The sequence below is a fragment of the Brassica oleracea genome, chromosome C9, assembly GCF_000695525.1.
Source record: "Brassica oleracea var. oleracea cultivar TO1000 chromosome C9, BOL, whole genome shotgun sequence".
Taxonomy (NCBI): Eukaryota; Viridiplantae; Streptophyta; class Magnoliopsida; order Brassicales; family Brassicaceae; genus Brassica; species Brassica oleracea.
Window position 1 is genome coordinate 793,681 of NC_027756.1, and position 27,266 is coordinate 820,946.

At 36.5% G+C, this 27,266-nt stretch overlaps 4 protein-coding genes, 1 non-coding gene and 2 pseudogenes across 8 annotated transcripts; 4 read left to right on the forward strand and 3 right to left on the reverse strand.

Annotated features, from left to right (window-relative positions):
• Positions 1-375: 375 nt before the first annotated feature.
• LOC106319024 (WD repeat-containing protein 6) lies at positions 376-6,692 on the reverse strand. Of its 2 annotated transcripts, none has more exons than XM_013757226.1 (20): positions 6,520-6,692; positions 6,156-6,442; positions 5,953-6,058; positions 5,793-5,875; positions 5,509-5,669; positions 5,321-5,414; positions 4,957-5,039; positions 4,656-4,865; positions 4,011-4,370; positions 3,751-3,913; positions 3,332-3,523; positions 2,989-3,198; positions 2,816-2,908; positions 2,519-2,736; positions 1,925-2,425; positions 1,762-1,842; positions 1,595-1,680; positions 890-1,504; positions 665-818; positions 376-526 (listed from the first exon to the last, which is right to left on the reverse strand). In XM_013757226.1, exons 1-20 carry the CDS (start codon positions 6,641-6,643, stop codon positions 466-468), a joined length of 3,882 nt encoding a protein of 1,293 aa, XP_013612680.1. In that variant the 5' UTR covers positions 6,644-6,692; the 3' UTR covers positions 376-465. The 2 variants fall into 2 exon arrangements, with proteins under 2 accessions (XP_013612680.1, XP_013612679.1); XM_013757225.1 differs by having other exon boundaries at positions 376-565.
• A 168-nt stretch (positions 6,693-6,860) lies between these two features.
• On the reverse strand, positions 6,861-6,933 carry TRNAF-GAA. The gene has a single exon. It is a non-coding gene; the product is annotated as a tRNA-Phe (tRNA).
• A 184-nt stretch (positions 6,934-7,117) lies between these two features.
• Positions 7,118-8,760, forward strand: LOC106319038. 3 transcript variants are annotated; one of them, XM_013757244.1, is made up of 8 exons: positions 7,118-7,453; positions 7,537-7,636; positions 7,723-7,818; positions 7,919-7,971; positions 8,059-8,107; positions 8,185-8,232; positions 8,353-8,459; positions 8,700-8,760. In XM_013757244.1, exons 1-7 carry the CDS (start codon positions 7,236-7,238, stop codon positions 8,434-8,436), a joined length of 648 nt encoding a protein of 215 aa, XP_013612698.1. In that variant the 5' UTR covers positions 7,118-7,235; the 3' UTR covers positions 8,437-8,459; positions 8,700-8,760. The 3 variants fall into 3 exon arrangements, with proteins under 3 accessions (XP_013612698.1, XP_013612697.1, XP_013612699.1); XM_013757243.1 differs by lacking the exon at positions 8,700-8,760 and having other exon boundaries at positions 8,353-8,617; XM_013757245.1 differs by lacking the exon at positions 8,700-8,760 and having other exon boundaries at positions 8,059-8,096; positions 8,353-8,617.
• An 879-nt stretch (positions 8,761-9,639) lies between these two features.
• Positions 9,640-12,660, forward strand: LOC106319039. Its single transcript, XM_013757247.1, has 7 exons — positions 9,640-9,962; positions 10,116-10,192; positions 10,286-10,470; positions 11,402-11,447; positions 11,947-11,995; positions 12,073-12,120; positions 12,220-12,660. The coding sequence occupies exons 1-7, from the start codon at positions 9,939-9,941 to the stop codon at positions 12,301-12,303; spliced, it is 513 nt and encodes a 170-aa protein (XP_013612701.1). The 5' UTR covers positions 9,640-9,938; the 3' UTR covers positions 12,304-12,660.
• A 1,910-nt stretch (positions 12,661-14,570) lies between these two features.
• LOC106319037 lies at positions 14,571-17,780 on the forward strand (annotated as a pseudogene).
• Positions 17,781-21,097: 3,317 nt separating this feature from the next.
• Positions 21,098-23,134, reverse strand: LOC106314053. Its single transcript, XM_013752001.1, has one exon. The coding sequence runs from the start codon at positions 23,132-23,134 to the stop codon at positions 21,098-21,100; it is 2,037 nt and encodes a 678-aa protein (XP_013607455.1).
• Positions 23,135-23,214: 80 nt separating this feature from the next.
• LOC106314054 lies at positions 23,215-24,668 on the forward strand (annotated as a pseudogene).
• Positions 24,669-27,266: the final 2,598 nt, after the last annotated feature.

Genomic DNA, 27,266 nt, shown 5'->3' on the forward strand with positions numbered 1-27,266 from the left:
TATAAAATACAAGCTAAATACAATTCGAAATTTTAAAAGCGTTTGTGTATAAAATTCAACATATATTGAGATCTGGACGGGATGTAAGGGTCGAAAAAGCCAAACACAAGTATTACAAAACTACTATTTATTAATTTCGAAAGATGTGACGAATATAATTTATTAATGAACCGTACTTAATTGATTAGTAGTAACATGAATAAGGAAGGTCATGTGTAACGTTGATATTTCGTCCACAAAGGTCCCACCCACATGGGGCACAATTCCATATTACCGATCTTTGAGCAATAATGTAACTATCAAATTGGGTTCAGATCCATGATCCCACAATTTAATAGCCCACCGACCGACAAAAAAACACATCTCTTATCAAACTTTAAACCAGAAAGCAAACCCGGTTTACTCTTAACCAGCAATCAAAATTGGGTTGGTACAAATTACAGTTCTTTGACACGAACCTAGCTGTTAACCGGAGAATTCAACCATTTGGATTCCACGTCCCGCCACAGCGATTTGGTATCTGTTTCTGCATATACATTCAATATAACATGTTTGGTATCTGTTTCTGCATATACATTCAATATAACATGTTTGGTATGTGAGCTACACATGGCTATAGAGAAAATGGTAAAGTTAATGAGAGTATTAATGCATTTTTACTTACTCATCAATGGCTTTAGCATCGAGAGCCTCTGGCTCTGGTACACTTATGACTATATGAGCGTGCTCGACCAGTTTGCCGTCTTTGTCTAGACACCAACATCTCACACGTTGATCAAGACCTGTTGAGAATATCCACTTCACGTCCATCCACACACCTTCATCGTTATCAAAAATCAAGAATCAGTATTTTCGTTAGGGAACTGGTGAAAGATAAGCTTGTTGGTACCTTTTATGGCAGAGCTATGAGCTGATGCAACACCACCACGGTCTGTAAGCCTGATACTGTAACTTGGGGCTTCAGATTTGTTGGCAGGGCTATTGCTAAGGATGTTGAAGCTAAGACAATGAAGGGCTTGATCATCACCTCCGCTAATCACATTGAACATCAAACCATTGCCGTGACTTGGAGAGCTGCTGGAGCGGGAAACATGAAGGCAGTTGACGCCAGATTGATGAGCATTCTTAACGACATGTGAAGGCTTTATCTCGCTTGTATCAGGAAGAGAATCTGCACTTTCGTTGGTATCGTTTTCCTGAGGAACAACACCATTTGCTGGATCTTCCAAAGACGTGGCCGGATCTTCTTCTGCAGATTCACTAACCGAGTTACTGCTACTGTCTTGTGTTCTCTTCGCGCCTAACAGTTTCCATTTCCTACCACCTTGGCTTCCTCTTCCAGTTCGTGGTCGTTTCTGACAATCAATGAACTTCTCTATATGGAGGCTCGATACTTGCTTCACAAAAGCTTCTACACTTGTAGTTACATCCCAAAAGGCTATGCTTCCATCTGTGGCTCCACTGATGAGAAGATAAACATCACTAGATGATGTGTTATTATTACCTGTCATGTAAAGTTGCCGAAAAATGTTACACAATGGCTTATTTTAGAAAAGGTCAACTGATAGAGAAGTTTTAATGTCAATGGCTAAACCTTCATGTGAGGGATGCAGAGGCACAATGACGTGCTGTAGTGACAGAACTGGAGATTTCAGAGGAACCAAAGACGCAACATCAAACCTGAAATTTAGAGTAGATCAAAATGAAACACACAGGTGAATATCAAAGTCATCAAACAAGTAAAACACTTTTTCTGGTTACCATAATCTATGTGGCAAGACCAGGGCTCGTAATGTAAGGGTGGCATCAGAGCAAGCCACAGCGATAAAACAGATAGTTAACCTGAAAAGATGAAAACACAAGATTTCAACATCATCTATCGTTGATGGGTTCAAACAAAGTAAGTGAAGGCTGTCCCTCTGACCTGGAACCAACACATTTGACTAGAAAAGCAGTCGTAGCCATGTATCTCCAGTCATCTTCATAGTTTTCTCGCCCCTGGTAGGAGTTGGATCTTGATTCTGTGACGTTAACGCTAGTATCTTCTTCTACAACATCCAGTTTCGGAGATTTCTCAATCTTTTTACTTTTGGTGGGCATGTCAGTAGCAAGCCATTGGAACGTCACTGAAGAGACATCCGATGAAGCTCTATCGTCTCCGTTATCACTAACTAAAGATTCTCCCTTCTTATTTTGTCTACCATTCCTTAGGAGCCAAGAGGTTAGAACACGCTTGGCTCCAACAGATATCAGTAAGCAAGGGCTCTCACTATCATCCATCACAGAGTCTTCTCCGCCAATGTCTGGTATGTCTGAAGCAATTATGTGCATGTTTGATACACAGCAAACTGATCTCACTGCTGATCCTCCAACATGTTCTCCTAATAGCTCTGATGTTGACCAATTCCCAAACTCAGATGCATACCTAGATGAACCCCAAACACTTTGAAACAGTTAGACAAAAGTATTTATATCATCAAGTATCACGTAATTAAAATTTATTATGACTACTACCCACCTAGTTAATCTCACGGATCCATCTTCACACCCTGTTGCAATCCAACTAGACCGATCAGATATTTTGCGTTCTTCAGATTCAGATCCAGCTTTTGTATCCGCAGAGATGAAACATAAGGAATGTAATTCTCTTCCATGAAACTGTGTATGCAAATTCAGAGGAAAGACTTTGGTCTTTTCTCCTCCAACCCAGTGTCTATGAATATGAATGACATCATCCTAGGAAAGAGACAGGTTTACAATCAGTCAAAGACACAAACATTACTATACAAGTTTCATTGAGAGATAGAAGATGTACCTTCACATAAGCAAAACAGTTTTGCATCTCAGGGATGTCCCCGAGATAAAAAGAGTGGGGACGACGCCATCCACCGCATGAGATCTGTGCAACCTGTTGTCATAAGAAGTTCAGAGTATTATTACAGCTAGGATCTAAAAAGGTCAACATAAATTGAGAAGCCAGAGGAGGACCTTTGTTTCAGTTGTTAAGTTCCACAAAATAAAATCCGTTGATGAAAATCCAGCGGCATATTCATTGTTCGGATGGTCTTTGGAAAAGTGCATGCCTTGGCAAACAGATTGGACTAAGCTCAACTCTTTCAGTTGTTTCAAACCCATAAACTCTAAAGCCTGCCTCTCTCTGTCATATTCAAAATAACATATGCAACCGTCTGCTCCAGTCTGAAAATGAGATTTAGAAAAAAAGAAGGATCAACATAAACAAGGCATGCAAATATTTCACAAATTGATTTCTCCTGATAAACCAAGAAAGCACCAAGAGCAGAAGATAACAAGTTAAATAAACTAATCATACCGAGCATATCTCAGCTTTGTTGGAAGTTAATCTGACCACTGAAAGACTGGAAACAGTTGAAATCCCATGGGCAGCTTTGAAATAGTTAGATGAAGGTATCTTCAACTCTGGAGAAACAGAAACCTCGTTCAGCATATCCTTTGAAAGAGGAAAGAGTGTAATATTGCCACGCAAATCTCCACACACAAGCACCTGCAAGCAACAATCATGTCAGTACAGATTACAAACTTCACAAGGCTAAAACACAACACAACTCTTGGATGCAATCTAATAGACTACATATCTAAAAAATATTCTCTCTTTAGTATTGCCATAACCAAGAGTTGTGTTCTTAGCTCTTCATTTCGCTGAATTGGTGTAGAGAGGAAAAAAAAAACAATATAACACAGAAACATGGCAATAACTGCAACGAGTATTACCTCATCTTCAGCTGATGCATCTACACACATTATTCGCATTCCAAAAGAAGAGGAGAATTCGGCCACAAGGGAGATATCATAAGCGGTAGAAGCAGCAGAAGCTAAAGGATCAGATAGTCTCCACAGCTTCAACAGTCCTCTAGGATTGCAAGAACAAACAAACCTGGAAGCCAGAGACTGAAAACTGTAATCTCATAATATTTCTCACCAAATGATTCATTATATAGGTCCAGTATCCTTTCAATCAACGAGATATTTACCTATATCCTAATGATTTGCACCAGAAGGTCCCCAGAAGTTGTCTCTCTGGGCTAGCCTTCCAAGTTTGATTTGATCCCGCAAGTGGGTTATACATATCACCAATAACTCGAACAATTGTCATATTTCCTTTGCCATCTCCAAGAGCAACCCAATCATCTAATGCACAAGACTCGTGTATCTTTCCTCCAGGCAAAACATCCATGGTAATAATAGGCCCTTCTTCAGGTATGCGAACTAGCTCAGTCCACTGTACATTTCCAGATGGTAATAATCTTGCATGGTATAAGCAACCATGGTTTGTCGCCACATACATGGTATCTTCCTGCGTAAACTGCAAACAGCGTACATACTCACTCTTGCTGCAAGGGGAAAACAATCATATTTACAATTATACAAAAGAAACTCCAGACATTTATTTACAGTTTTAAACCGCCCTCTTCCTTAGTTACATAAATAGCTATATTTACAGGAACATGAATCCAAATTAACATATTCACTTAACCTTGACATTTCTAAACATTACTTTGATTTACTACCAAAGTACCATTCATGTTCAAAGTCACTAGTCTTATGTATTCATTTGGCGTAGTACCCAACATGCTAATTCTGTAGACTCTAAAATCTTGTCAGGGCATATGTATTACCTGTCCATGCGACCAGTATGCTGCGGTGAATTTGAAAGACGGGTTGAAAAAGATTCCACTTTATCTTGTGAATCATGCACTCCTACAGTATCCAACAAGATTTCAGACCCACAATTATGCAATTGATGCACTTTGATTGCGGAGTCAAATCCAGCAGTAACAAGAAGGGATGAGTTCGGATCATACAAACATCTCCATATGCCTCTTCCGCTGTATGGTAATCAATGGCTCTTCATCAGTAATAACATAAAAGCAAGAAATAAATAGTGTGATCGACCAAAAACACCATGTCACCACTTACGTATGTTCCTTTATCACTTCCAGCTGCGTACCATCCATGCCCCAGATACGGCATGTGCAATCCTCACCAGCAGTGACAATCAACTGAAACAGAAACCCATAAGTTGAAATTCTAATATGCTCATCCATCGTTTATCATCATTGGTATGAACTGATTTATACCTACAAAACCTATGCTTAAAAGTTAGAACGGTGACAGTTCTTCTATCCATTAGAATTTTGGGCTGATAAGTTTTCTAACTGCAGAGGCACTGACGTTCACATTCTATGATTTTGATCTCTTAGCCTAATACTCAAATGAATGCAGAAAGTTCAAACAAAGTTACAAAACTATACAGTAAGTCAAAGAAATTTGAGGTACATACAGAGTCTGAGATGCAGCAGTCCCAAACCCTCACACTGTGACCAAACAGCACAGGGCCAATGACCTCCTGCGAATCAATTTCCCATATCCTAGCACTGTAAAAGCAAACATAAATACGCCGTTAGACACATGAACAAAATAACTCATGAAATGGTGAAATGTTTATTTAAACACAAAACAAATGTTCACCTACGATCATCAGAGACGGAGACTAGTTTAGATCCATCCAAAGACCAAACGATGCGAAATATTGAACCCTCATGACCAGCGAGTCTAAGCATATGGGAAGCACAATATTGCCCATTGCCTAAGTTGTCACCATCAAGACCAGCAGCCTTCCAAACAATGATCTGCCAACAACAAGCCAATTCCATTTACTTAAACTATCTCAAACACCAAAACAGAATCGAGAACTGGCAGCAAGACTAAGTAAAGAGCCAGCGGTGAAAAAAAAACAAGGAAAGCTAGCATACCTCATTGAAAATAGTTCCAGAAGCAATGCGTAGCGTCGAAATACTGCTCCCCCATAACCGCATTGTATAAAGTAGACATCTTTCTGCAAAACCAAACGAGTACTTTAGTATAAAATACCTCCACAGATCAAAAGCTCTAACTTGAGTCTTCAAAACTAACCTGGTGAATGAATCTCAAAAGCCATACGTGACTCTTTAACATCCCAAACACACACAGAGTTATCACTACACCCAATAGCTAGAAGCTTATCTTCTTCCTCCTCATCCTATCATCACAACAACAACCCCACTCATCAGGAAACAAGCCACACTACAAAAAATCAACCAAACACCAACAGAGAAACAAGAGAGTTCCATTCCAACCTTCAAGAAACAAACGTCGAAGACCCAATTGCTAAGCCTCGGCAAAGACTCAACCACTTCCAAACCCACAGAGACTTCACCAGGACTCGAACCTAACTCAACAACCAATGCAAAGATCTTCACTTTCTTCTCTCCAAACACAACAAGCTTACACTTATACTTATCACCGGAACGAACAAAGCTTCCGCTACAAACAGTGCCGTGGACGCGAACTCCCTCAAACACTTGGAACGAGCGAATCAACTCCCCGGAGGTCAATTCGTAAAGCAGAATCTCCGAACCAGATCCTAATTTTCAAATTAATGAAATCCCTAATTACATCGAAAACTAATTGGAATTTAGAGAACAAGTGTTTCGCACTCACCGGCGAGAAGATAAGGAATGGGGCAAACGTGTTGCGGGAGGTTGAGGAAAGCTAAGGAGGAGACTTCTCCGAGATATGGACCGGCACGAGGATTCCACGTGCGTCGGGTGTTGTCTTTCGCCATCGCTTTGTTGCTTCACTAGTGCGGCGGCGGCTCCGACTTGAGTTCAAAGTTTTAAGTGGTAACTGAAAGAAACTAGTCAAACGTTCCAAAATGAGTCAACTAAACATTTGGGCTTAGGAACTGTTTGAGAGTGAATGGTCCGATGGGCGTAAAATAGAAAATTACAATTAGGGAGTGAAGGGCCCCAAAGGCAGAAAATTAAAAAAAAAAAATAAGGTGCGGTGAGCGTGGATCGAACACGCGACCTTCAGATCTTCAGTCTGACGCTCTCCCAACTGAGCTATCCCCGCTTTTGTTTATATAATTTAAATAGGCTTATATATATAGTATATAAAAACCATTTATTGTTAAACTTTTTGAATGTGTGAGAGGAGCAAATGCGTTACGTAGAATGTTGGCCCATTAAAGTTTTCTAATTAGCCCATTTAACTTTGACAAACCGAAACTGAAGCAAGACACGTGGCATAACCAAAACAAGAAGCAAACTAGCTTCTCTCTTCCATACTTCCAACGCATCACGTTCTTTCCATTTCCCTCGCCGGTAAAACAGAGACCACACAGAAAACACGACCGACGAACAAGAACAAGAAAAATGTCTGCGACGACTGCGATTTTCTCTCTAACGAACTCTAATGCCGTCTCCACCGGATTCAACAGTCGAAAGCTCCATTGCAATAACGCCGTAGCTAAAACCACTTCGCTGATGAAGCCTTGGCCTCTTTCCTCTAGATTCTCCCCTTTGATTTCACCAACTGTTAAATCTTCGGTGTCCAGGAGGTTCGACACTCTCATGGAGTGGCAAGAATGCAAGTAAGTTGATTCATCTTCTTTCCTCGCATCCAAAGGATTTAGATTTTTACAAAGTTTCGAACCTTTTTGTGTCTGAGTTTCAGAGTGAGGAAGAAGGTGGAAGTGCCTGTATCAGTTGCTTACGGACTCTACTCCGAGAGAGAGGCGATCCCTAGATGGATGACTTTCATTTCATCCGTAAAGGTCATATGCCTGTTCTTGTTTTGCTATTGAAACATTGAAACGCCGTCGTTTTGTTGGTGTGTTGATGTTGTGGTTTAGTTATGCAGGTGCTGAAGGACAAATCTGATTTGTCTCGATGGACACTGAAGTATTCAGCGTTTGGTCAGAATCTAGAGTACTCTTGGCTCGCTAAGAACTTGCAGGCAAGAGTAGCTTCAACACTCTTTGTTATAGTTTTTTATTACAAGAAGTATATGTTAGGCGGCTTTTGATGATTTTTTTTTAATTTCTGTTTTTGTGCAGCCTCTCCCGAACCAGAAAATACATTGGATTTCTCTGGAAGGCCTTCCCAACAGGTAAACTGAATTGTAATGAATCTAAAACTTCTTGTCTTGAATCAAGCTTGATGTTGAAGGTCGTCTTGTCTTTTTTTTTTTAAACAGGGGCACTGTTCGGTTTTTCCCGCAAGGACCTTCATCATGTGAAGTGGAAGCGAGTTCTTCTTTTGCCTCTGCAACATTCTCTCATTCATTCATCTTTTCTGAGTTCTTGTTTTGCTTTGCTTGCAGCTAACCTTTGCGTACGAAGTTCCGCTGCTACTTGTACCATTTGCAACAGTAAGCATTCTCTATTCCACACCTACAAATTGTAACAATATTCCGATGAGTTAGAGAGTGAATGTCTCAGATCATATCTTCTGGTTATGATGTAACCATTGGTCTTTTGTTTTTGGTCAGGCGCTTCAACCGCTAATGCAAGGAATGATTAAGGATAGTTTGGAGCTATTTGCAGAGATTGCAAAAACCACAAAGACCACTTAGTTAAACAAACACACAACAGCAAAATTATCCACAATACATATATATTCTCATTGTTCTTACAAGGAATTTGCATAGAGAATTATTGTCATGACGACAGAGTTATCATTTTTATTTTTTTATACAGAATTGTTCATGTCAAGAAATGACTTTTTTTATATAATATAGTCACTACATTTTAATCTTGGAGGACTAGAGAGGATTTGTCTGAACAAAAAAAAAATGTAATTGTTGACCACTTAGTTATACAAACACACAACAGCAAAATTATCCACAATACATATATATTCTCATTGTTCTTACAAGGAATTTGCATAGAGAATTATTGTCATGACGACAGAGTTACCATATTTATTTTTTTATACAGAATTGTTCATGTCAAGAAATGACTTTTATATATATATATATAGTCACTACATTTTAATCTTGGAGGGCTAGAGACTCTTGGAGCACAAAGACCACTTAGCTATACAAAACACAACAACAAAATTATCCGCATTACATATATTCTCATTGTTCTTGCAAGGAATTTGCATAGAGAATCATTGTCATGACGACATAGTTACCATATTTATTTTTTTAGACAGAACTGTTCATGTCAAGAAATGACTTTTTTAGGTATATATATAGTCACTACATTATATAATCTTGGAGGATTAGAGACTCTGGATTTGTCTGAACAAAAAAAAATGTAATTGTTGACCAATGAGTGACACTTACACTTAGTTGAGTATAGGTAACATTTGCAATATATAAACTTTCTGTGATTCGATAATATAAGATCCGAGAGAATTCTGAATTTAGCTTTTTATTGCCAGTCTCTGAGTGATCCTTCTCTCTCTCTCTCTACGTTACATGCCAACAACAGAAACCAAATTAGTGTCTCCAATGCAAATAATAATAATATCATTTATGACTAATAATAATATTTATTCTTTTGTTAAAGATTTGATTGGGCCTCAATAAACGTAATTTATTTTCTTCTCGAAACTAACGTTACATTGACCTGTTGTATATGTTTACTTATTTAAATAGGACCGTTGTAATCGACCCGTTTGTGAAAAGACTGAATAAACATCGAACGAACACAAATACTTTAAAAATTTAAGACCGTTGTAATTGTCCCGTTAAGTAAAATATTGAATAAACATCGAACGAATACAAATAACTTAAAAAATAAGACCGTTGTAAATGAAAATGAGCCGCTGGGCGAACCTCTATATAAGAAGAGCTCCTCTTGCCTTCTTTCACCATCAACCTCGTCCTCCTCTCATTTCTTACAAACTCTCTGCAAAGAGACAAGCAAAATAAAAGACCAACAAGAGTTAAAGACTCTGTCGGAGAAAGAAGACTCTGTCGGAGAAAGAAGACTCTGCCGGAGAAAGAAGACTCGGTCGGAGAAAGAAGACTCTGTCGGAAAAAGAAGACTCGGTCGGAGAAAGAAGACTCGGTCGGAGAAAGAAGACTCTGTCGGAGAAAGACATGGTGACGATATTCAAACAAACATGCCTGGCCTGATCAAGCCGGAGGTTATCTATCTCTTCTTCGCTGTCTTTCTTTTAAATTTATTTTATGTCTTTTCGTCAATATTTTTTGGCATGATCTCGAACAGATTGTGATGGTTTTTTTTTTTTTTGTGATGGTACATTTATGTATATGTTCTTTTGGAATCTCTGTAACAGGTGGCGGATGATGCGAAGAATAGTCGTGCGCTCGGTGACATCGGAGAGAGGAAGTCAAAACCCAACCGACTCCAACGGTCAGATCTGGCTTTTATTTATTTTTATGTGTGTTTTTTTATCAATATTGTCGTGTATGAATCGAAAACAAATCGTGATTATATGTGAAACAGGACGTCGCGCTTATGGTTTAAAGATGGATGCATATGTGAAGAATCGCCGGAGCTGATCAGAACCGAGAGAGAGAGAGAGGAAGCCAAATCCCACACTGCCCATACGGTCAAACATTCCTTCCACCGACACCTGTTGTCATTTTTGACCGATGATGACGCAATCACCAACCTCCTTCCTTCTTTAGGTGATAATCACTTATCCTCTTTCTTTTCTTCTTTTTATTTAGATAAAAGTTTTTTAATGATTGATTATGAAAGTATAATGACATAATGTGGAACTAATCTAGAACATGATAGTCCTGTTGTCATTTTTGATATAACATAGTAGTCTTCATGTTATGTTCATTTTATCTTTCTATTAATTTCCAAATTTTTAAAAAATCTTTTTTTTTTTCATAAAAGTGTTTTGATAAAAGACATTTTTCTTAGGTTTTCGAATGATTTGATTACGGAAGCTATTTTTGAACATGATGCCCTGTCAATTTTTTTGATTGTTAGAGATGATGGTTGTTTATCTTCACATTATATTCATTTAGTTTTCTAAATAATCTTCAATTTTTTTTTTACAAGTATTTTTCTTTTAAAAGCTTTTTTGGTAAAATATATTTTCGTAGGTTTTTGAATGATTGATCATAACTGCATAATGATGCCCTGTCAATTATTTTGATTGTTAGAGATGATGGTTGTTTATCTTCACATTATATTCATTTAGTTTTTCTAAATAATCTTCAATTTTTTTTTACAAGTATTTTTCTTTTAAAAGCTTTTTTGATAAAATATATTTTCTTAGGTTTTTGAATGATTGATCATAACTGCATAATGTAAAACTAATCGAACATGTTGTTATGCAAAGATGGCTTCATGTTCAAACTAATCTGAACATGATTACTTGACTCATGATCTTCATCTTCTAAAATATACCCTCAACGGGAACATATGGTTGAAATCCATCTCTGTAACACCTCTCTGTTTCTATTCCGACCGAAAGTACAACATTTCTTTCTCTGATTGCGTTTCGATATCTTCTGGATTCCGACATTCCAGACCGTCTTGTCTGAGATTTCTTCCATCAATTGCGTGTATGTGTTCATATCATTTTTATGGTTTCCTCTGTAGATTATATTCCGGGCTCACAATTTTACAAGGTGGAAGCAATTGTCAGGTAAGCTTCTTTAAAAGTCTTGTGGTTAGTATTATATCTGAGAACGCTTAGAAGTTAGAACCAATGTGTAGAACGTCGCTTGCTTTCACCTTCTTAGGAACAGACGTAAGCTCGAAGTTCTGCTAATAATAAATGTATGGAGAGAGTCTTGTGTTTTAGTTTCCTGTTGAATCGATCTAGATGTGTGTGTTTTAACTGTACATGAATTATGCAGAAACATCCGAAACTCTGTTCTTGAAAAGAAAAACATCAAGCTTTTAGTTACATGGTTTGAGTTTGATCCGCAAAACATATTTATCCAATCCAAATTGATAGTATAATAAGTGTATAGATATTTGTCTTGAATGTGGTGTGGACTGCTGAAGTACAGTAGGTCTTGACTGCTGAACTTGCCATTATGGCCTCAACCAACTCTGTTGAGTTGATCCGCAAAACATATTTATTCTTGTCTTGAAGCAAGCTTGATGTTGAAGGTCTTGTCTTTTTTTTTTTTAAACAGGGGCACTGTTCGGTTTTTCCCGCAAGGACCTTCATCATGTGAAGTGGAAGTGAGTTCTTCTTTTGCCTCTGCAACATTCTCTCATTCATTCATCTTTTCTGAGTTCTTGTTTTGCTTTGCTTGCAGCTAACCTTTGCGTACGAAGTTCCGCTGCTACTTGTACCATTTGCAACAGTAAGCATTCTTTATTCTATTGTATCAATATTCGATGATTTAGAGAGTGAATCAACACAACTGAATGTCTCAAATCTTTGGTCTTTTGTTTTTGGTCAGGCGCTTCAACCGCTAATGCAAGGAATGATTAAGGATAGTTTGGAGCTATTTGCAGAGATTGCAAAAACCACAAAGACCACTTAGTTTATACAAAAAACACAACACCGAAACTTATCCACAAGGAATTTGCACAGAGAATCATTGTTATGACGAGAGAGTTACCATATTTAATTTTTTATAAAGGATTGTTCATGTCAAGAATAGTCGTGCGCTCGGTGACATCGGAGAGAGGAAGCCAACGGTCAGATCTGTCTTTTTTATATATTTTATGTGTGTTTTTCCATTTACATTGTCGTGTATGAATCGAAAACAAATCGTGATGATATGTTCTTTTTTGGGAGGTCTATGAAACAGGAGGTCGCGCATATGGTTTAAAGATGCTGCACATGTGAAGAATCGCCGGAGCTGATCAGAACCGAGAGAGAGAGAGAGGAAGCCAAATCACACACTGACCATACGGTCAAACATTCCTTCCACCGACTTCTGTTCTCATTTTTGACCGATGATGACGCAATTACCAACCTCCTTCCTTCTTTAGGTGATAATCACTTATCCTCTTTCTTTTCTTCTTTTTATTAAGATAAAAGTTTTTTAATGATTGATTATGAAAGTATAATGACATAATGTGGAACTAGTCTAGAACATAATAGTCCTGTTGTCATTTTTTGATATAACATAGTAGCTTCATATTATGTTCATTTATCTTTCTGATTAATTTCCAAATTTTTAAAAATCTTTTTTATTTCTTAAAAGTTTTTGATAAAAGACATTTTTCTTAGGTTTTTGAATGATTTGATTATGGAAGCTAAATGAATAATGTGAGTAATGAGTATTTTCGAACATGATGTCCTGTCAATTTTTATGATCGTTAGAGATATGATGGTTGTATCTTCACATTATATTCATTTAGTTTTCTAATCTTCAAATTTTTTACAAGTATTTTTCTTTTAAAAGCCTTTTTTGATAAAATACATTTTCTTAGATTTTTGGACGATCACGGAAGCTAACTGCATAATGTAAAACTAATGGAACATAATGTGAAACTAACCGAACTAATCTGAATTAATTTATGTTTTCATGGTTGTTAAGTGTACCTAAAATATATATAATCCGTAAAGACTAAGCACGAATATCTAAACCCCAAATGTCTCTACATCTGATAATGGTTTTACTTTCATAAATTATCATTATGCAAGTTGTCAACAATACCTTATTCTCTCATAAATAGTTAACAGTAGTTGTCTTTTTCAAATGATGTTTAAGCTCGTTTGCCTTGTTCTCGCCGGGGTTAATTGTGCATCTAGCAAAATGGAAAACAAATCATCAATACGTAAGTTTATATAGTAGGTAATTGTGTGTCACTGCAGACATGTCTCATTTCATGTCGTTAGGCCTCATCTTGGGGTGCAAGGAAAATTCAGAACTAACGAATCTGAGAATATATTCGCAATACATACGTCTCAGAAAGTCAGAATTCTCTCGAGTTTTTTTTTTTTTTTTGAACATAGAATTCTCTCGAGTTTATCCTTTAGCTTCTGACTATTGACATAGGGGGCTCGAAACTTTCAAAACCGGTATCATAGCTAAACCGACTCTTCGTCAACTTCGAAGTTCCATATGGTTGAAAGTTGAAACCCATCTCTGTAACAAAGATTTGAGCTTTGCTAATCACTGAAATTGTTTTATGATTTAAACTAAATACAAAATTAATTGTTTTATGATTTTAGTTTCTATTATTGAAATTGTACATTTTTAAAAAATATTAGAAATCCAGATTTTATTTTTCTGTGCATGCTGCAAACTAATATACCTGACATTGACCTGAGTCACCTGACCATCTTCAATCACATAATGCAGAAGATTTTTGTAACATTATCCGATTGGAAAGAAGAAAAAAACTCTGTTGAGTAATGACACTTTGTACTCAAACCAAACTAAACTAAAGAAGACTAGTTACTAAGACTTGTGTGGTTAAGGAGTTGTTGTAATAGTGTATATAGTAGGTGTTGTTTGAGAGGTTAAGTCTATTGTAAGGTGTGTAGTATGAGTGGGAGTTGGTAAAGTACTCAAACCAAACTAAAGAAGACTAGTTACTAGGACTTGTGTGGTTAAGGAGTTGTTGTAATAGTGTAGTAGGTGTTGTTTGAGAGGTTAAGTCTATTAAAGTAAGGTTAGTGGTGTAGTATGAGTGGGAGTTGGTAAAGTACTCATCTCAGTTGTTGTAAGAGAGAGTAAAAAAGGAGAGAACAGAGTACGCTTTTGAAAAAGAAGAAGTGAAAGTTTTTTTCTACTAAAAGCTCAAATGTTGTTCTCAACAAATCGTGTTGTCACAAAAACTGAGTAAAATCACTACCAACTCATGAGCTCATCAAAAACTGAGTAAAATCACTACCAACTCATGAGCTTTATAAGTGGTTTCGCTTTTTTTAAAAAAAATAACTAATTTAACTAATGAATAAAACATATTAAGATAAGAAGAATGTTTTGTGGTTGGAAAACTCGTATGTCACAACTGAGGTTATCCAAAGTGGGTGATTGAAGAAGACCTTTGTTATTTATTCATTTTCTAATCTAAACTACAACGCAAAGTGGACCGAAAGTTTTTCAATCTTTTGATCACCATGGGGGGTTGTTTTTCTTTTGGGTTTTCTTGTGATGAAACACTGGAACGTCTCTTTAGATGGTTAACGTGTGAAGGTTATGTTCGAAACATTGAGGAGAATCTCACGGATCTTAAGAGGCAAATGGAAGATCTCAAAGCAACTGAAGATGAGGTGAAGAACAGGGTTGAAAGGGAGGAAGGGTTGTTACATCAACAAAGGCGTCCAGCTGTCAAGGTATGGCTTACACTACACGTGTGGAGGACGTCAATAGACGGTTCATTGAGCTGGATAGTACAAGTGCCGCTGAGCTTGAAAACTTGTGTTTATGCGACTTATGCTCAAAAAAATTATGTTCGAGCTACAAATATGGGAAAAGTGTATTCTTGTTGTCTGAAGAGGTTAAGAATCTCAAATTAGAGGGTGGTTTTAAAGAGGTTACTGAGCCGAGATCAGTAGTAGAAGCAAGGCCTACTCGGCCTACTGTTGGTCAGGAACAAATGTTTGAAAAGGCATGGAATCGACTTACGGAATGGGCGGTGTAGGCAAAACTACACTTCTCAAAAAAATACACAACAAGTTTGCTGATGTCGACCAAAAAAAGGATGGTGGGGTTGATATTCTGATGTGGATCACGGTGTCTCACGGTGCAAATACTTTAAAGAAGGTTCAAGATGAAATTGCAAAGAAGCTACACCTCTATGACGAGAGGAGAAACAAAAATGAGTGGACAAACAAATCTGAAAGCGACAAGGCAGCAGAGAAGAGATATACACAGTTTTTAAATGGGAAGAGATTTGTTTTGATGCTCGATGATATATGGGAGAAAGTGGACTTAGAAACCGTCGGAGTTCCGGAACAGACTAGAGAAAATGGATGCAAAGTAGCCTTCACCACTCGTTCTCGCGAAGTAAGTTTGCGTATGGAGGATCGTGAACCCATGGAAGTCAAATGTTTAGAACCGGAGGAAGCATGGGAGTCGTTTGAAAAGAAGGTTGGAGTGGATAATTTAGCAAGAGATTCTCGCATTATGGAGCTTGCAAGAAAGGTCGCTGAAAAATGTAGTGGTCTGCCACTAGCGCTCATTGTCATAATGGGAGCATGCAGTCGAGGAGTTGACTAGATCCGCTAAAGAGTTCCCTGACGTGGAAAAAAAACATTCTTCGAATTATGAAGTTCAGCTACGATAACTTAGGTGATGAAAATATTAAATCTTGCTTCTTGTACTGTGCTCTTTTTCCGGAAGACGATGAGATAGAAAAGGAAAGGGAATACGAAGATATAAGAAAAGCTATGAATAAGGGTCATGATGTACTTGGTACCCTTATCAATGCAAATTTACTGAAAGTTGACGTGGTGCGCGAAATGGCTCTATGGATTGCATCCTCTCTTGGGAAACAGAAGGAGAATTTTGTTGTGCAGGCGAGAGTCGGATTACTCAAGATACCCAAACTCAAGGATTGGGGAGCTGTGAGAAGGATGTCATTAATGGAAAACCAGATTGAAGAGATAGAATGCGACTCCAAGTGCTCAGAACTTATAACTCTCTTCCTCCAGCTTAATAAATTGAAGAATCTCTCAGGTGAATTCATCCGCCATATGCAAAAACTAGTTGTTTTGGATCTATATGAGTTGGCCTCCTTGAAGTATCTTGATGTGTCGTTAACCGGAATAGGGCATCTGCCTGTTGGTTTACAAAAGTTGAAAAATCTGTATTACCTGAATCTGAATGGTACACAGAAACTCCACAGCGTGGGCAAGATATCCAAGTTGTTGAGTTTAAAAATTCTGAGACTAATAGGTTCTAATGTTGATGGAGATGCTAGCTTAATCAAGGAGCTGCAGCTCTTGGAGCATCTACAAGTTCTAGACATAATGATATCTACGGAGTCGGGTTTGGAACAATTATTAGGTGATCAAAGGTTGATGAACTCCATCAACTCCCTTAATATTAATGGCTTTCAACAAAAGCCAGTGCTGGGGAGTATGAAAAATCTTCGTCAGCTCTGGGTGGTAGATAGTCATTTCTTGGAGATCAATCAGACAAGTCCATTGTTAAGCAATCTCTCAAAAGTGCGTATACTGAAATGCAGTGGAATGAAGGATCTGACTTGGCTACTGTTTTCTCCAAATCTTGTCTACCTTAACGTTACATTTTCAGAAGTGGAAGAAATTATAAATGAAGAGAAGGCAGCCAATCTTACAGGTATCACACCATTTGAGAAGCTAGAAGAATTAATTTTTTCGACTGTGCCTACACTGAAGAGTATCTACTGGAAACCTCTTCCATCTCCATTATTGAGGCGCCTGATTATAGCAGCCTGTCCAAATCTGAAAAAACTTCCCTTCAATGCCACAAGTGTCCCTCACATAATGCAACCGCCAGGACAGGAAACTGATCTTGAATGGGAAGATGAAGATACTAAAAATCGTTTCTCGCCTTTTACTCACATCCGGTAATCACTTCTCTTATTCTCTTCCGCTTGATATTCATTTATGTTTGCTCTAGGTCCATGAGGTATTCACCCTTATTAGCTGTTAGGCTTGTATGATCTGTTTGCACATAATACCCAAAACTAAACATAACAAAGTACAAATAGTTGACAAAAGAAATTAAGAAAAAAAGTACAAGCAGGATTACAAAATGAAATATGTTGTGCCTCTGAATTTCAGTGTATTCCACAAATATCACTGACTTTTGTTTCATATTTTTTTCTTCTTTGTTAGCTTTAGGTAAATTTAAACTGGTGAAACTTGATCTGGATTAGTCAATGGGCTACAAGAAGAATCCAAGATTCATCTTATGTCACTTTCCATTTCTTCTTGCAGTGTACTGTGTTGTAGTTCATTTGGACTGTATTATTGATTTTCCTTTGCAGTCTTACCTGGCTGCAGTGTATTGTATTGTTCACTTGGATTATGTTTTCCATTTTCCTACTGTATTTAAACGTATTGCATATATTCACATGGTTTTAGCCTTTTAGGTAAAAAATTCAGAGTATGTGATGCCTCTTACTTTCCAATGGATTTTGGATTGTGCTTCCTCCAAAATCAAAATTCCACCCTTCTATTTGTTGCTCTCTCTTTCATCTCGCAGTGTGTTGGTGTTGTTTTCATTTGGGTGATGGTCAGCAAGATCGAGGTGAAAAGCTGTGATTTGAAAAAGGACACATGAATCTATGTGAAGTCGCTAGATACATTAAAATGGACTCAATTTAGCCCCAGTTATAAGCCCTGAGAAAGTGAGCTAGGACCGATCGAGTCCGAGTGTTTAAATAAATTCTACCAGATACTCAACCGGACTATTTTCTGGTTCACGAGTCATTGAGTCGCTGTGGACAAACCATGAATCAATAATTTAATTTTAAAATATATTTATATACCAAATTGTACAATGTTGGTACTTTAAAATTTTATTAATTTATAAAGATATTAATTTATGAAAGTTTCATTTTTTAGATTTTTTTTATTAATAAAATAAGAAAATATTTGATTTTACCGTATATAAATTATTTAAATTTTAGAAATTTGACTTTCATATTATTTTATTATCTTATTTGGTGTATATTTTTATGTTTCATAGACTTGTTATGTGGTTTTCGATATAATTTTACTAAATATTATCAAAATATATTAAAACATTAAGAAAAATAGAAGTATTTTCATTGTGATTATAAAACCAATAATATAATATTTAGTTTGTACTTATATAAAATATATATAGAGATATATTATTAATTTATGATTTTAATGAGACTATATATATTTACACGGGAGTTTTAAAAATATTATTATCTTATTATTTTATCGATTTGCGTCATATTTTACACTTGCCCAAGTTGGGACCGACAAAATTTATTAATTAATAGAGATTATTAATTTATCGAGTATTAATTTATAGAGGTTCTACTGTAATAAAAAAAATATAAAAAGAATATAATTAATACATATTTAAATGTCTAATATGAATAATAAAATTGAGTTTGATTCTAAAATATTTTAAAATCAAAACTGAAAAAAATAGGTCCAATACTAAAATTTACTCATTTTAGTATGAATTCTTTCAAATATTGATTATATTATACTCACAATTTTACAATGTTTTTGTAACTAACTAACTAACTAACAAACTCATTTCTTCATTGTCATGTATGGATGTGGAAATTCCATGGAGAATCCAGCATGTTTCATCAGTAACATGTTCCTTCGTTGGTCCTCAACTTTTGATTATGTCATTATGTGTAAAAAAAAGATTTGAGCTTTTTCTCTGTTTTCATAATTACTAAAGGCTTTCTTGAAAATCGGGATAAGAGGTGTTACGGTTTCTGATGTACGAGGGTTTGGTGCACAAGGTGGATCCACCGAGAGACATGGTAAGTTAACAGGTTCACTGATTTTTTTTTTTTACTGTCAAAACGTGTTCATGGAGCAAGGAGAGATTGGCGATGGCAAAATATTCGGTAATAACCATTACTCTTCTCACATTCAGATCATTATGGTACATACATCAAAATGCTGAATAACATTTTACTGAGATTGTGAATGTTTTTGTTTGTTTGGTTATATACAGTTTTGCCTGTGGCAGATGTCATTAGGGTTTGAAAAGGCAAGTTACTTCAGAAACTTTTCCTTTTTTTTTAAAGAAAGATTGTAAATGTGTATTAAAACATTTCAGGTGAGCGTAGAGAAAAAGCAGAGAAGATGACTGGTGATATGCTTTCACCTTTATAGGAAGATGACTGGTGATATGCTTTCACTTCCATACATTCTTGAAAACAACTCTGGAGCAATGTATCCTATAGTTCCTCTGGTGTCGAGTAACGACAAGATGCTTTCTTGCTTCTCACAGAGCTTGGCAAGGCCAAAATCAGACACTTTGGGCCTGAGATTTTCATCCAATAATACATTCTGAGGTTTAATATCGAAATGCACAATCCTCGTTTTGCAGCTATAGTGCAAGTACTCGATTCCCCGAGCAACGCCTAGCGCAATACCGTATAGTGTACCGACATGAAGATTCAGCGCGTACTGATCTAAAGATCCATTCTCTAGAAACTCATAGACAATCGCTCTTTTTTTTTTTTTTTTTTTTTTTTTGCCAAATATTTGAATATCATATAAATATGAAATTGTTTTGTAAACTTTACAAAATTTGAAAACTAGAAGAGGTTCACCTCGGCCAAAAGAATAAAAACAAGGTGAAGCTCATTTTACATAAAAAGATTCCTAATCATTCCTCAGCCATGATAGCATGAGAGTCTTGAAACTCTTTTTGTGCTGTTTCCACAATCGTTCTTTTTGACCTTTCGTAGCAGAAACCAAGCAGAGAAACAATGTTAACGTGAGATGTTCGGTTCGGCTCATGCTTGCGACTTCGTTTATGAAGTCTTCACAGTTTCCCTTTGAATCATTCAAGATTTTGGGCGGGGGGGGTGTATTCAATCTAAAATTTGAGGTAATTTGATTTCTAATGAGGATTTAGATGATTTTAAGGAATTGCAGAGAATAAAATGATTTTTGTTAAACCACTCTACAATATCACCTAAAACTATGAGATTTGAGTTTTAATTTTTTTAACTAAGAAACTCCACTCAAACACTCTTAAATCACCTGAAAACTTTAAAATTCCACAACTTAAAATATTTTCAATAACAGTGGATTTCAGAGTACTTTATAAAATGTCAAGTTCAATAACAGTGGATTTTAAATGAGTTTTTAAAATTCACTTTTCAATAACAGTGAATTTATCATTTTAACACAAATCACCTAAAACTCTCAGTTGAATACTAATCAAATCCATTCATTCAAATATATAACATACGATTTATATCTTTGGTTTCCCGGTCCAAAGTTAGTTAGATAATAAGTAGGCTTAACAGATTTTATCACGGGATAACTTGTACGATGAGTACCAAAATGTGTTTCAATAACTAACCGAATGTTGAATGGTTAACATTTCTAACTCAATTTATAATAAGATTAGATATTTCATGTCTTGGTTGAGCTACGTCATGTGTTACACGAATGTATTTTAGAATCTTAGAGTGAATACATGAAACCTAATCTTTATATCAATATTTAAATTTGCATGGTGAACCATCGTTTTTATTTTCTATCTTCATATTTACTAAAGAATATGTCTTCATATTTCATTCTTTTGATAAAGTAATAACTTTTATATCTTCATATTTATTTATAAATATGTCTACCAATGTATATTTTTTTTTGTAACACATCTACCAATGTATATATATTTTTTTTTTGAAAATATTAAATCCTCAAATCAAAGTAAGTGGAGACAATAAAGCCAGTTCAACAGATAAACTCTGTTTTGCTAGCATATCAGCTTCAATGTTTTTCCCACGGGGAATCCAGCTAAAAGAGATAAACTCAAAACAAGAAGATAAAGATAGGATATCAGCCAAGACCCCATAGAGGCCAGCTAGAGAGGTTTTCGCCTTGATTGCCTTGATTAGAACTGCCGAGTCCGATTCACACCTGATCCTCGCATGTCCTAGTTCCCGGCATTTCCAGATGGCTTCTCGTAGAGCCAGAGCCTCCGCAGCCAAAGCTGTTTTCACATAGTGAGCAGGAGCTGAGAATTGAGCGGTTCCACTCTGATTTTCCACTGTCCATCCCAGACCTGCAATGTTTAAAGATTCTTTCCAGGCAGCATCAGTTTTAACTAGGACGCAACCCGCATTTGGCGTGAGCTTTTGCGCCGTCGGACTCTTCATTGGGGCAATCTTTTGTTGAGCAGATCCCCATTCTCTTGCCGCTAGGATGACTTTGGACAGAGTATCTTCAGAAGAGAGTTGCTTGTCATTGAAAACCATATTGTTTCTCGCTGTCCAGATGTGCCACAGTATCCATGGCGCTAAGGGTCCCTCTGCAACTCCAGTTGGTGGTAGGTTCTTTCTTGTGCTCACGCTGATCCAGAGACTACGCGAATCTATACATTCATTGTACTCAATTCTTGGAGAAACAGGGGAGGAAGTCCATATCTGTTTCGCATAAGAACAATGAAAGAACAAGTGATCTATAGATTCAGGCATGTTACATCGCTTGCATTTCCCCTCTACGTTAATGTGGCGTGCGCGGAGAGCTTCTCCCACCGGGATCGCGCCATGGAGAACTTTCCATACAAATAGTTTTGTCTTCGGTGAAGTCTTAAGCCCCCAAACTGCCTTCTTCCAGTTGAAGTTCTGGTCTTCTTGCGTGATGTTCATCAAGTCCGTTTGGTTCGAGAGAGCTTTTACGTATCCCGTCTTCGTTGTGTAGCTTCCTGTCTCCGTGCCTAACCATGCTAGCTTATCGGGCGCCCCGGTGCGACTGGGTTTGAGCAGGCGGATTTTGTGCTCCTCAAACGGGAGGACCAGTCGTATCATATCTAAGTCCCATTCATTATTAGGGAGCAGAAAATCTGCCACAGTGAGGTGTTGAAAGTTCATCGGCGCCGGGCCCATTGGACGTTCCTGAGAGTCACAGCTGAACCAAGGTTTGTTCCATATGTTGATGCTTTCCCCATTACCTATTTCCCATCCTGCGTTTTCCATTATCAGATCTCGCCCTTTTAGAACTCCTCTCCATCCATGAGATATCTCGCTTTTCTCGGAAACATATAGGAAATCTTCAGAGGTGCAATATTTGCCAAGAAGAATGCGGCTCAGCAATTTGTCAGGGTTGTTAATAATCCTCCAGCTGAACTTTGCAAGGAAAGCTTCATTGAAACTTTGGATGTCTCTGAAATCCAGTCCTCCATGTTCCTTAGGGCGAATGAGTTTATCCCAAGCAATCCAAGCCATCTTTTTTTTTTCCATACGGTCATCCCACCAGAACCGAGTGAGCGCTAGAGACATCGGAAGTTCGAAACATGACATGGCATGAGAGTGGATAGGCGAGAGGACACTCTTTAACATCGTCATTTTGCCGGCCGTTGAGAGGAATCTATTAGACCAGCCGCGAGCTTTTTGTGTTATCCGATCCACGATAGAAGAGAAGAGGTCCTTCTTTGATCTTCCAAAATGTTCTGGCAATCCGAGATATTTGCCTATCCCACCTTCCTTTTGTATCTGCAGTGTGTCTTTCACGGTTGATTTCCGAGCCGCTGGAGTTCGCCTTGAGAAAGTCACAGATGACTTATCGACATTTATAGTTTGTCTCGAAGCTTCTTCGTATCTCTTGAGTATGCCGTTTAGGGCTTGGCTACTTTCTTGAGTGGCCCGTATGAAGAACATCGTGTCGTCCGCGAAGAGAAGGTGATTGAGCCGAGGAGTCCCTCGAGCTACTCGGACTCCAGCTGTTGAAGATACCATTGATAATAATGAATGTTTTTGCCTATATGAAACCAAAAGTTTCATATATTAATAGTGAAAGGGGAGACTTGACTTTGACTATGAAGATAGTGAGCCGTATAGAAGTTGTGATTAAGTCGACTATTCTTATGATTATTGAAATTCTTACAGGTAGGTTGTTGGCAAGGATCAAATATCCTGGTGTTTGGAAATTTTTGTAATTTGATTTGTTTCTTTCGAAGAATCAATTATTTGATCCGATTCGATCTACAACCATCTGGATATTTGGTATCCCATATATCAAAATTTTAGATTCTAATCGAATATCAAAATTTTAGATTCTAATCGGATATTCGATTCAATCCATACAATAAAATAAAAATATAAATTTAAATAAAAATCTAAAAATAATATAAACTGATAATATTTTATTACAAAAGTAAAAAGAAATATTTACTTTTAAAAAATCTCATAGCTAATATAATAAACTTAATGAATAAATTATTACAAAACTTATATAAAATATATTATTTATATAAATTATATACACGCTTTTTAAAATTTATGTATATATATATATATGTATATAACGGATCGGATATGGTTACATCCATAAAACACTAACGACATATATAAGCAAACCCTAGTTACATGGTTCATCAAGGCTTTTTATTGGTTCAGAAGATGTGTCTTTGTTGTGGGCTTTCAATGTGTATGTTATGTAGATGGAAGTGTAAAACATTACAATAAGTAGTGTGGACTTGCACTTCCTCTTTCAAAGTTCAACGATCCATGCAATGGTTACATCGATGAGGATGCTTGTACCGTCGGCGTCGAGATCTTTGTTATAAAACCTAAAGAGAAAGTAGAGATCATCACACATAACCCTCCAAACAAGTTGTTTGAAACAACAAGTTCACCTGGAAGATCTCTGGTTTCTCCAAATTAGGAGTTAAGAAATATTTTTACTCGGATGAGTTCGTGATCGGACAGAGACACTGGTTAGTTTGAGTTCGATGTTGTTCCTTAAAACCATCTTATCTTGTAGTAACATATTGAAAATGTAAATGTATAAGGAGAATGTCTATGAATCCAAAGGGTGACAAAGGGAAAAATGGTCTATCCGTCTACGTTGACGCTAGTGCGTTTCTGCCAAACACTGCTGTCTCTAGCATCTATGAAAAGTTCAAGCTGCGTCTACTGAATCAGAAAAGCACTAATTATGTCGAGAAACCATGTAAGAGATAGATTCATTTTGATATGGAAATATATAAGAAAACTAGGACCTTAGACTATTCGTTTTTTACACTATATACAGTTTGGCAGTTTTATGCGAGAGAGAGAGTGGAGATAGTTATGGGAAAGCTGAGTTGATATCACTGGAGGAGCTAAAAGATGAATCAAAGGGATACCTTGTGAAAGACACCATTGTCCTTGAAGCTGTGTTCAAGTTGTTTACTTATGTTTCAAGTTGTTTACTTATGTTTCAAAACGTCCTTCTTTTTGTGTATGTGTGTGTCATGTGTTGTTTGATTATGGATCAACTAGTATCTAAGTAAATTTTGATTCTTTTAGTCTAAGAAACGTTGTTAGATATTAGTATGTTGTTTATGTCATATTGTCCATAATATTGATTCATATGATGACGAAAATAAAATGTCTTTGGTAATTTGTACACATAGCTAATCTTAAAATTGCACCATGTTTTACGGTCCATGTGGACACGGTGAAGTGGTTGACCAATTTGTGTTGTCCATATGGATAGTCGTGAACATATTCTAAAGTCCATTCTGAAGTCCATATCATCATTTGAAGCTTTTCAAGAATCGATGTCTTCCTATAATAAGTTTAGCTCATTTGTATATCATGGTCAAATGAAACATTTAGCTAAAATCAGAGATCAATAATCTAATATATGTATAAAATGGATAACGTAATAAACATTTTATACTACTTCTTCTTTTTAGTTCTAAAGAAAATTCTGAAAAAAACAGCATGAATGAGCCAAAAAAAAATCATATATTGCGAAAATAGTGTCATTGACATATTACCATGAGCACAACATCTATAGGATACACTAGGAAAAAAAAAGATACACTATCAAAAAAAATATATATAAACAGTTAAATATGGATGGGCATAACTAGGACCATGAGCTTCCTTGCCCCCACATCTCAAAAGACAATGGCCTATGCCTCTTTCCTCTTTAATGAAACTTGAATATCCGATTTTGCCTTTTTGTATTTTTTGAAATTATTTTTTTTTAATTTAAAAATCCAAAAATTTGAAAATTTCGAAATTCAAAATTTTCCAATTTTCAAAATTTCAAAATTTTAAATTTATCAAATTTTTAAATTTTTTAAAATTTCAAATTTTAGTTATCTCGTACTTTTACTTAGTTGTATTGAGTTATACTTCGTGAGTTAGTTATGCTTAGTTGTGCTGAGTTTTATATTGGTTATGCATAGTATTACTGAGTGTAGTTATATCGAGTTTTATTGAGTTATATACCTAGTTCTAGTAAGTTATGCTGGTTATACTGCGTAATATTGAGTACTACTGCTTTAGTTATACCAAGTTCGACTGAGTTCTACTGGTTATACTGCGTAATATTAAGTACTAATGAGTTAGTTATACCAAATTCGACTGAGTTGTACTAGTTATACTGCGTACTACTAAATATTACTGAGTTAGTTTTATCGAGTTCGACTGATTTAGTAATACCGAAAAAAATCCAGATCTGAAGATGAAGAAGAAGAAAAACCCTAAAATCAAATAACCTCAGAATCTTCAATAACACAATCCTAGATCGGAAAAGATCCAAAATAATAAAACTCTATCAAAGAAAAATCATAATTCTCTTTAACATTCTCAAATCGAAAATCATCCAAAACAAATAAAAAACCCTAGATCGAAAAAAACTCAGAACTCTTCATCAAATAAGGTTTGAGCCGTCGCCGTTCCGGATAGATTTGAAGTGTGAAAGGGAAGAAATCGCCATTGATGCCACTCCATCACCTTCGACGGTTGCTCATGTCGTTTTCACCACCTGTAGCTAATGACGGTTTCCATCATTAGGAGAGTTTATCACCTTTAACCAGAGAGACATAGAAAATCGAAGATAATAGAGAGATAAAGAGAAAGAGAAAGAAGAATCGCAGAGAATGGAGAGAGATAATGAAGAAAAAAAAGGAGGAGTTGCAGAGAGAAAGCGAAGAAGAAACAGATATAACATAAATGAAACTGATACGGTGGTGTATTATTAGATATGGAGATATTAGGGTTAAGGATATAAAATTAATTTACATATTTTTTGCATTAAAATTAATTCATTCCGAAATTAAAAATAGAACAGGGGTATTGAAGATTCTCATTTGAGATGTGGGGGAAAGTAAGCTAATGGTTCGCTTAACTAAGACTATAAAAATTAGCTAGGCATTCATGGAGAAAGCTGGTTGGGGAAAATTGGAGTGGACCCAATATTTATTGTTGTGTTTAGTGTCCCTTGCATATTGAACATGTGTTTAACACGAATGAACAGTGGCGGACCCAGAAATGAACGAGACTGGTGTCAAAAACAATTAGGGAAATCTGTTTTTTTAGAGAAAAAATAGTAACTATGTCCCTTTAGACTAAATTATACTACTTTATGTCCTATTAGACTAATTTTTTCCAAAATGGCAGTAATGCCCTTAAAATTGTAATTTTTTAAAAAAGATATATATTGAGTTCGACAAGGGGGATCGATCGATCCCACTTTACAAGTTATAGTGGATCGATCGATCCCGATCATTATTCAGAACAAAAAAAAACGCGAAATATATATTGATCGACCTGGTCCATTTCACTCGATCGGCGAAGGTCGATTTACACAGATCGACCGATCTGTAAGAATAGATCGATCGATCCCGTGCCGAGGAAAGAATCCCAAATCGATTTTTTTGGTTTTGTATGATTATATCTGGATTGATTCCCACTTGATTTGAACCGACCAAGCATGATTTCAACTCTTTAAACTCGATTTCTCTGGGATGAAAGTGAATATTCTCAAATATTCTCAAATATTTGAATTTCTAAAAATAGGAATTTGAATTTCTAAAAATAGGACACGTCTCTTCAAGAATGTTCCATCGACAACAACCAGTAGCACCCC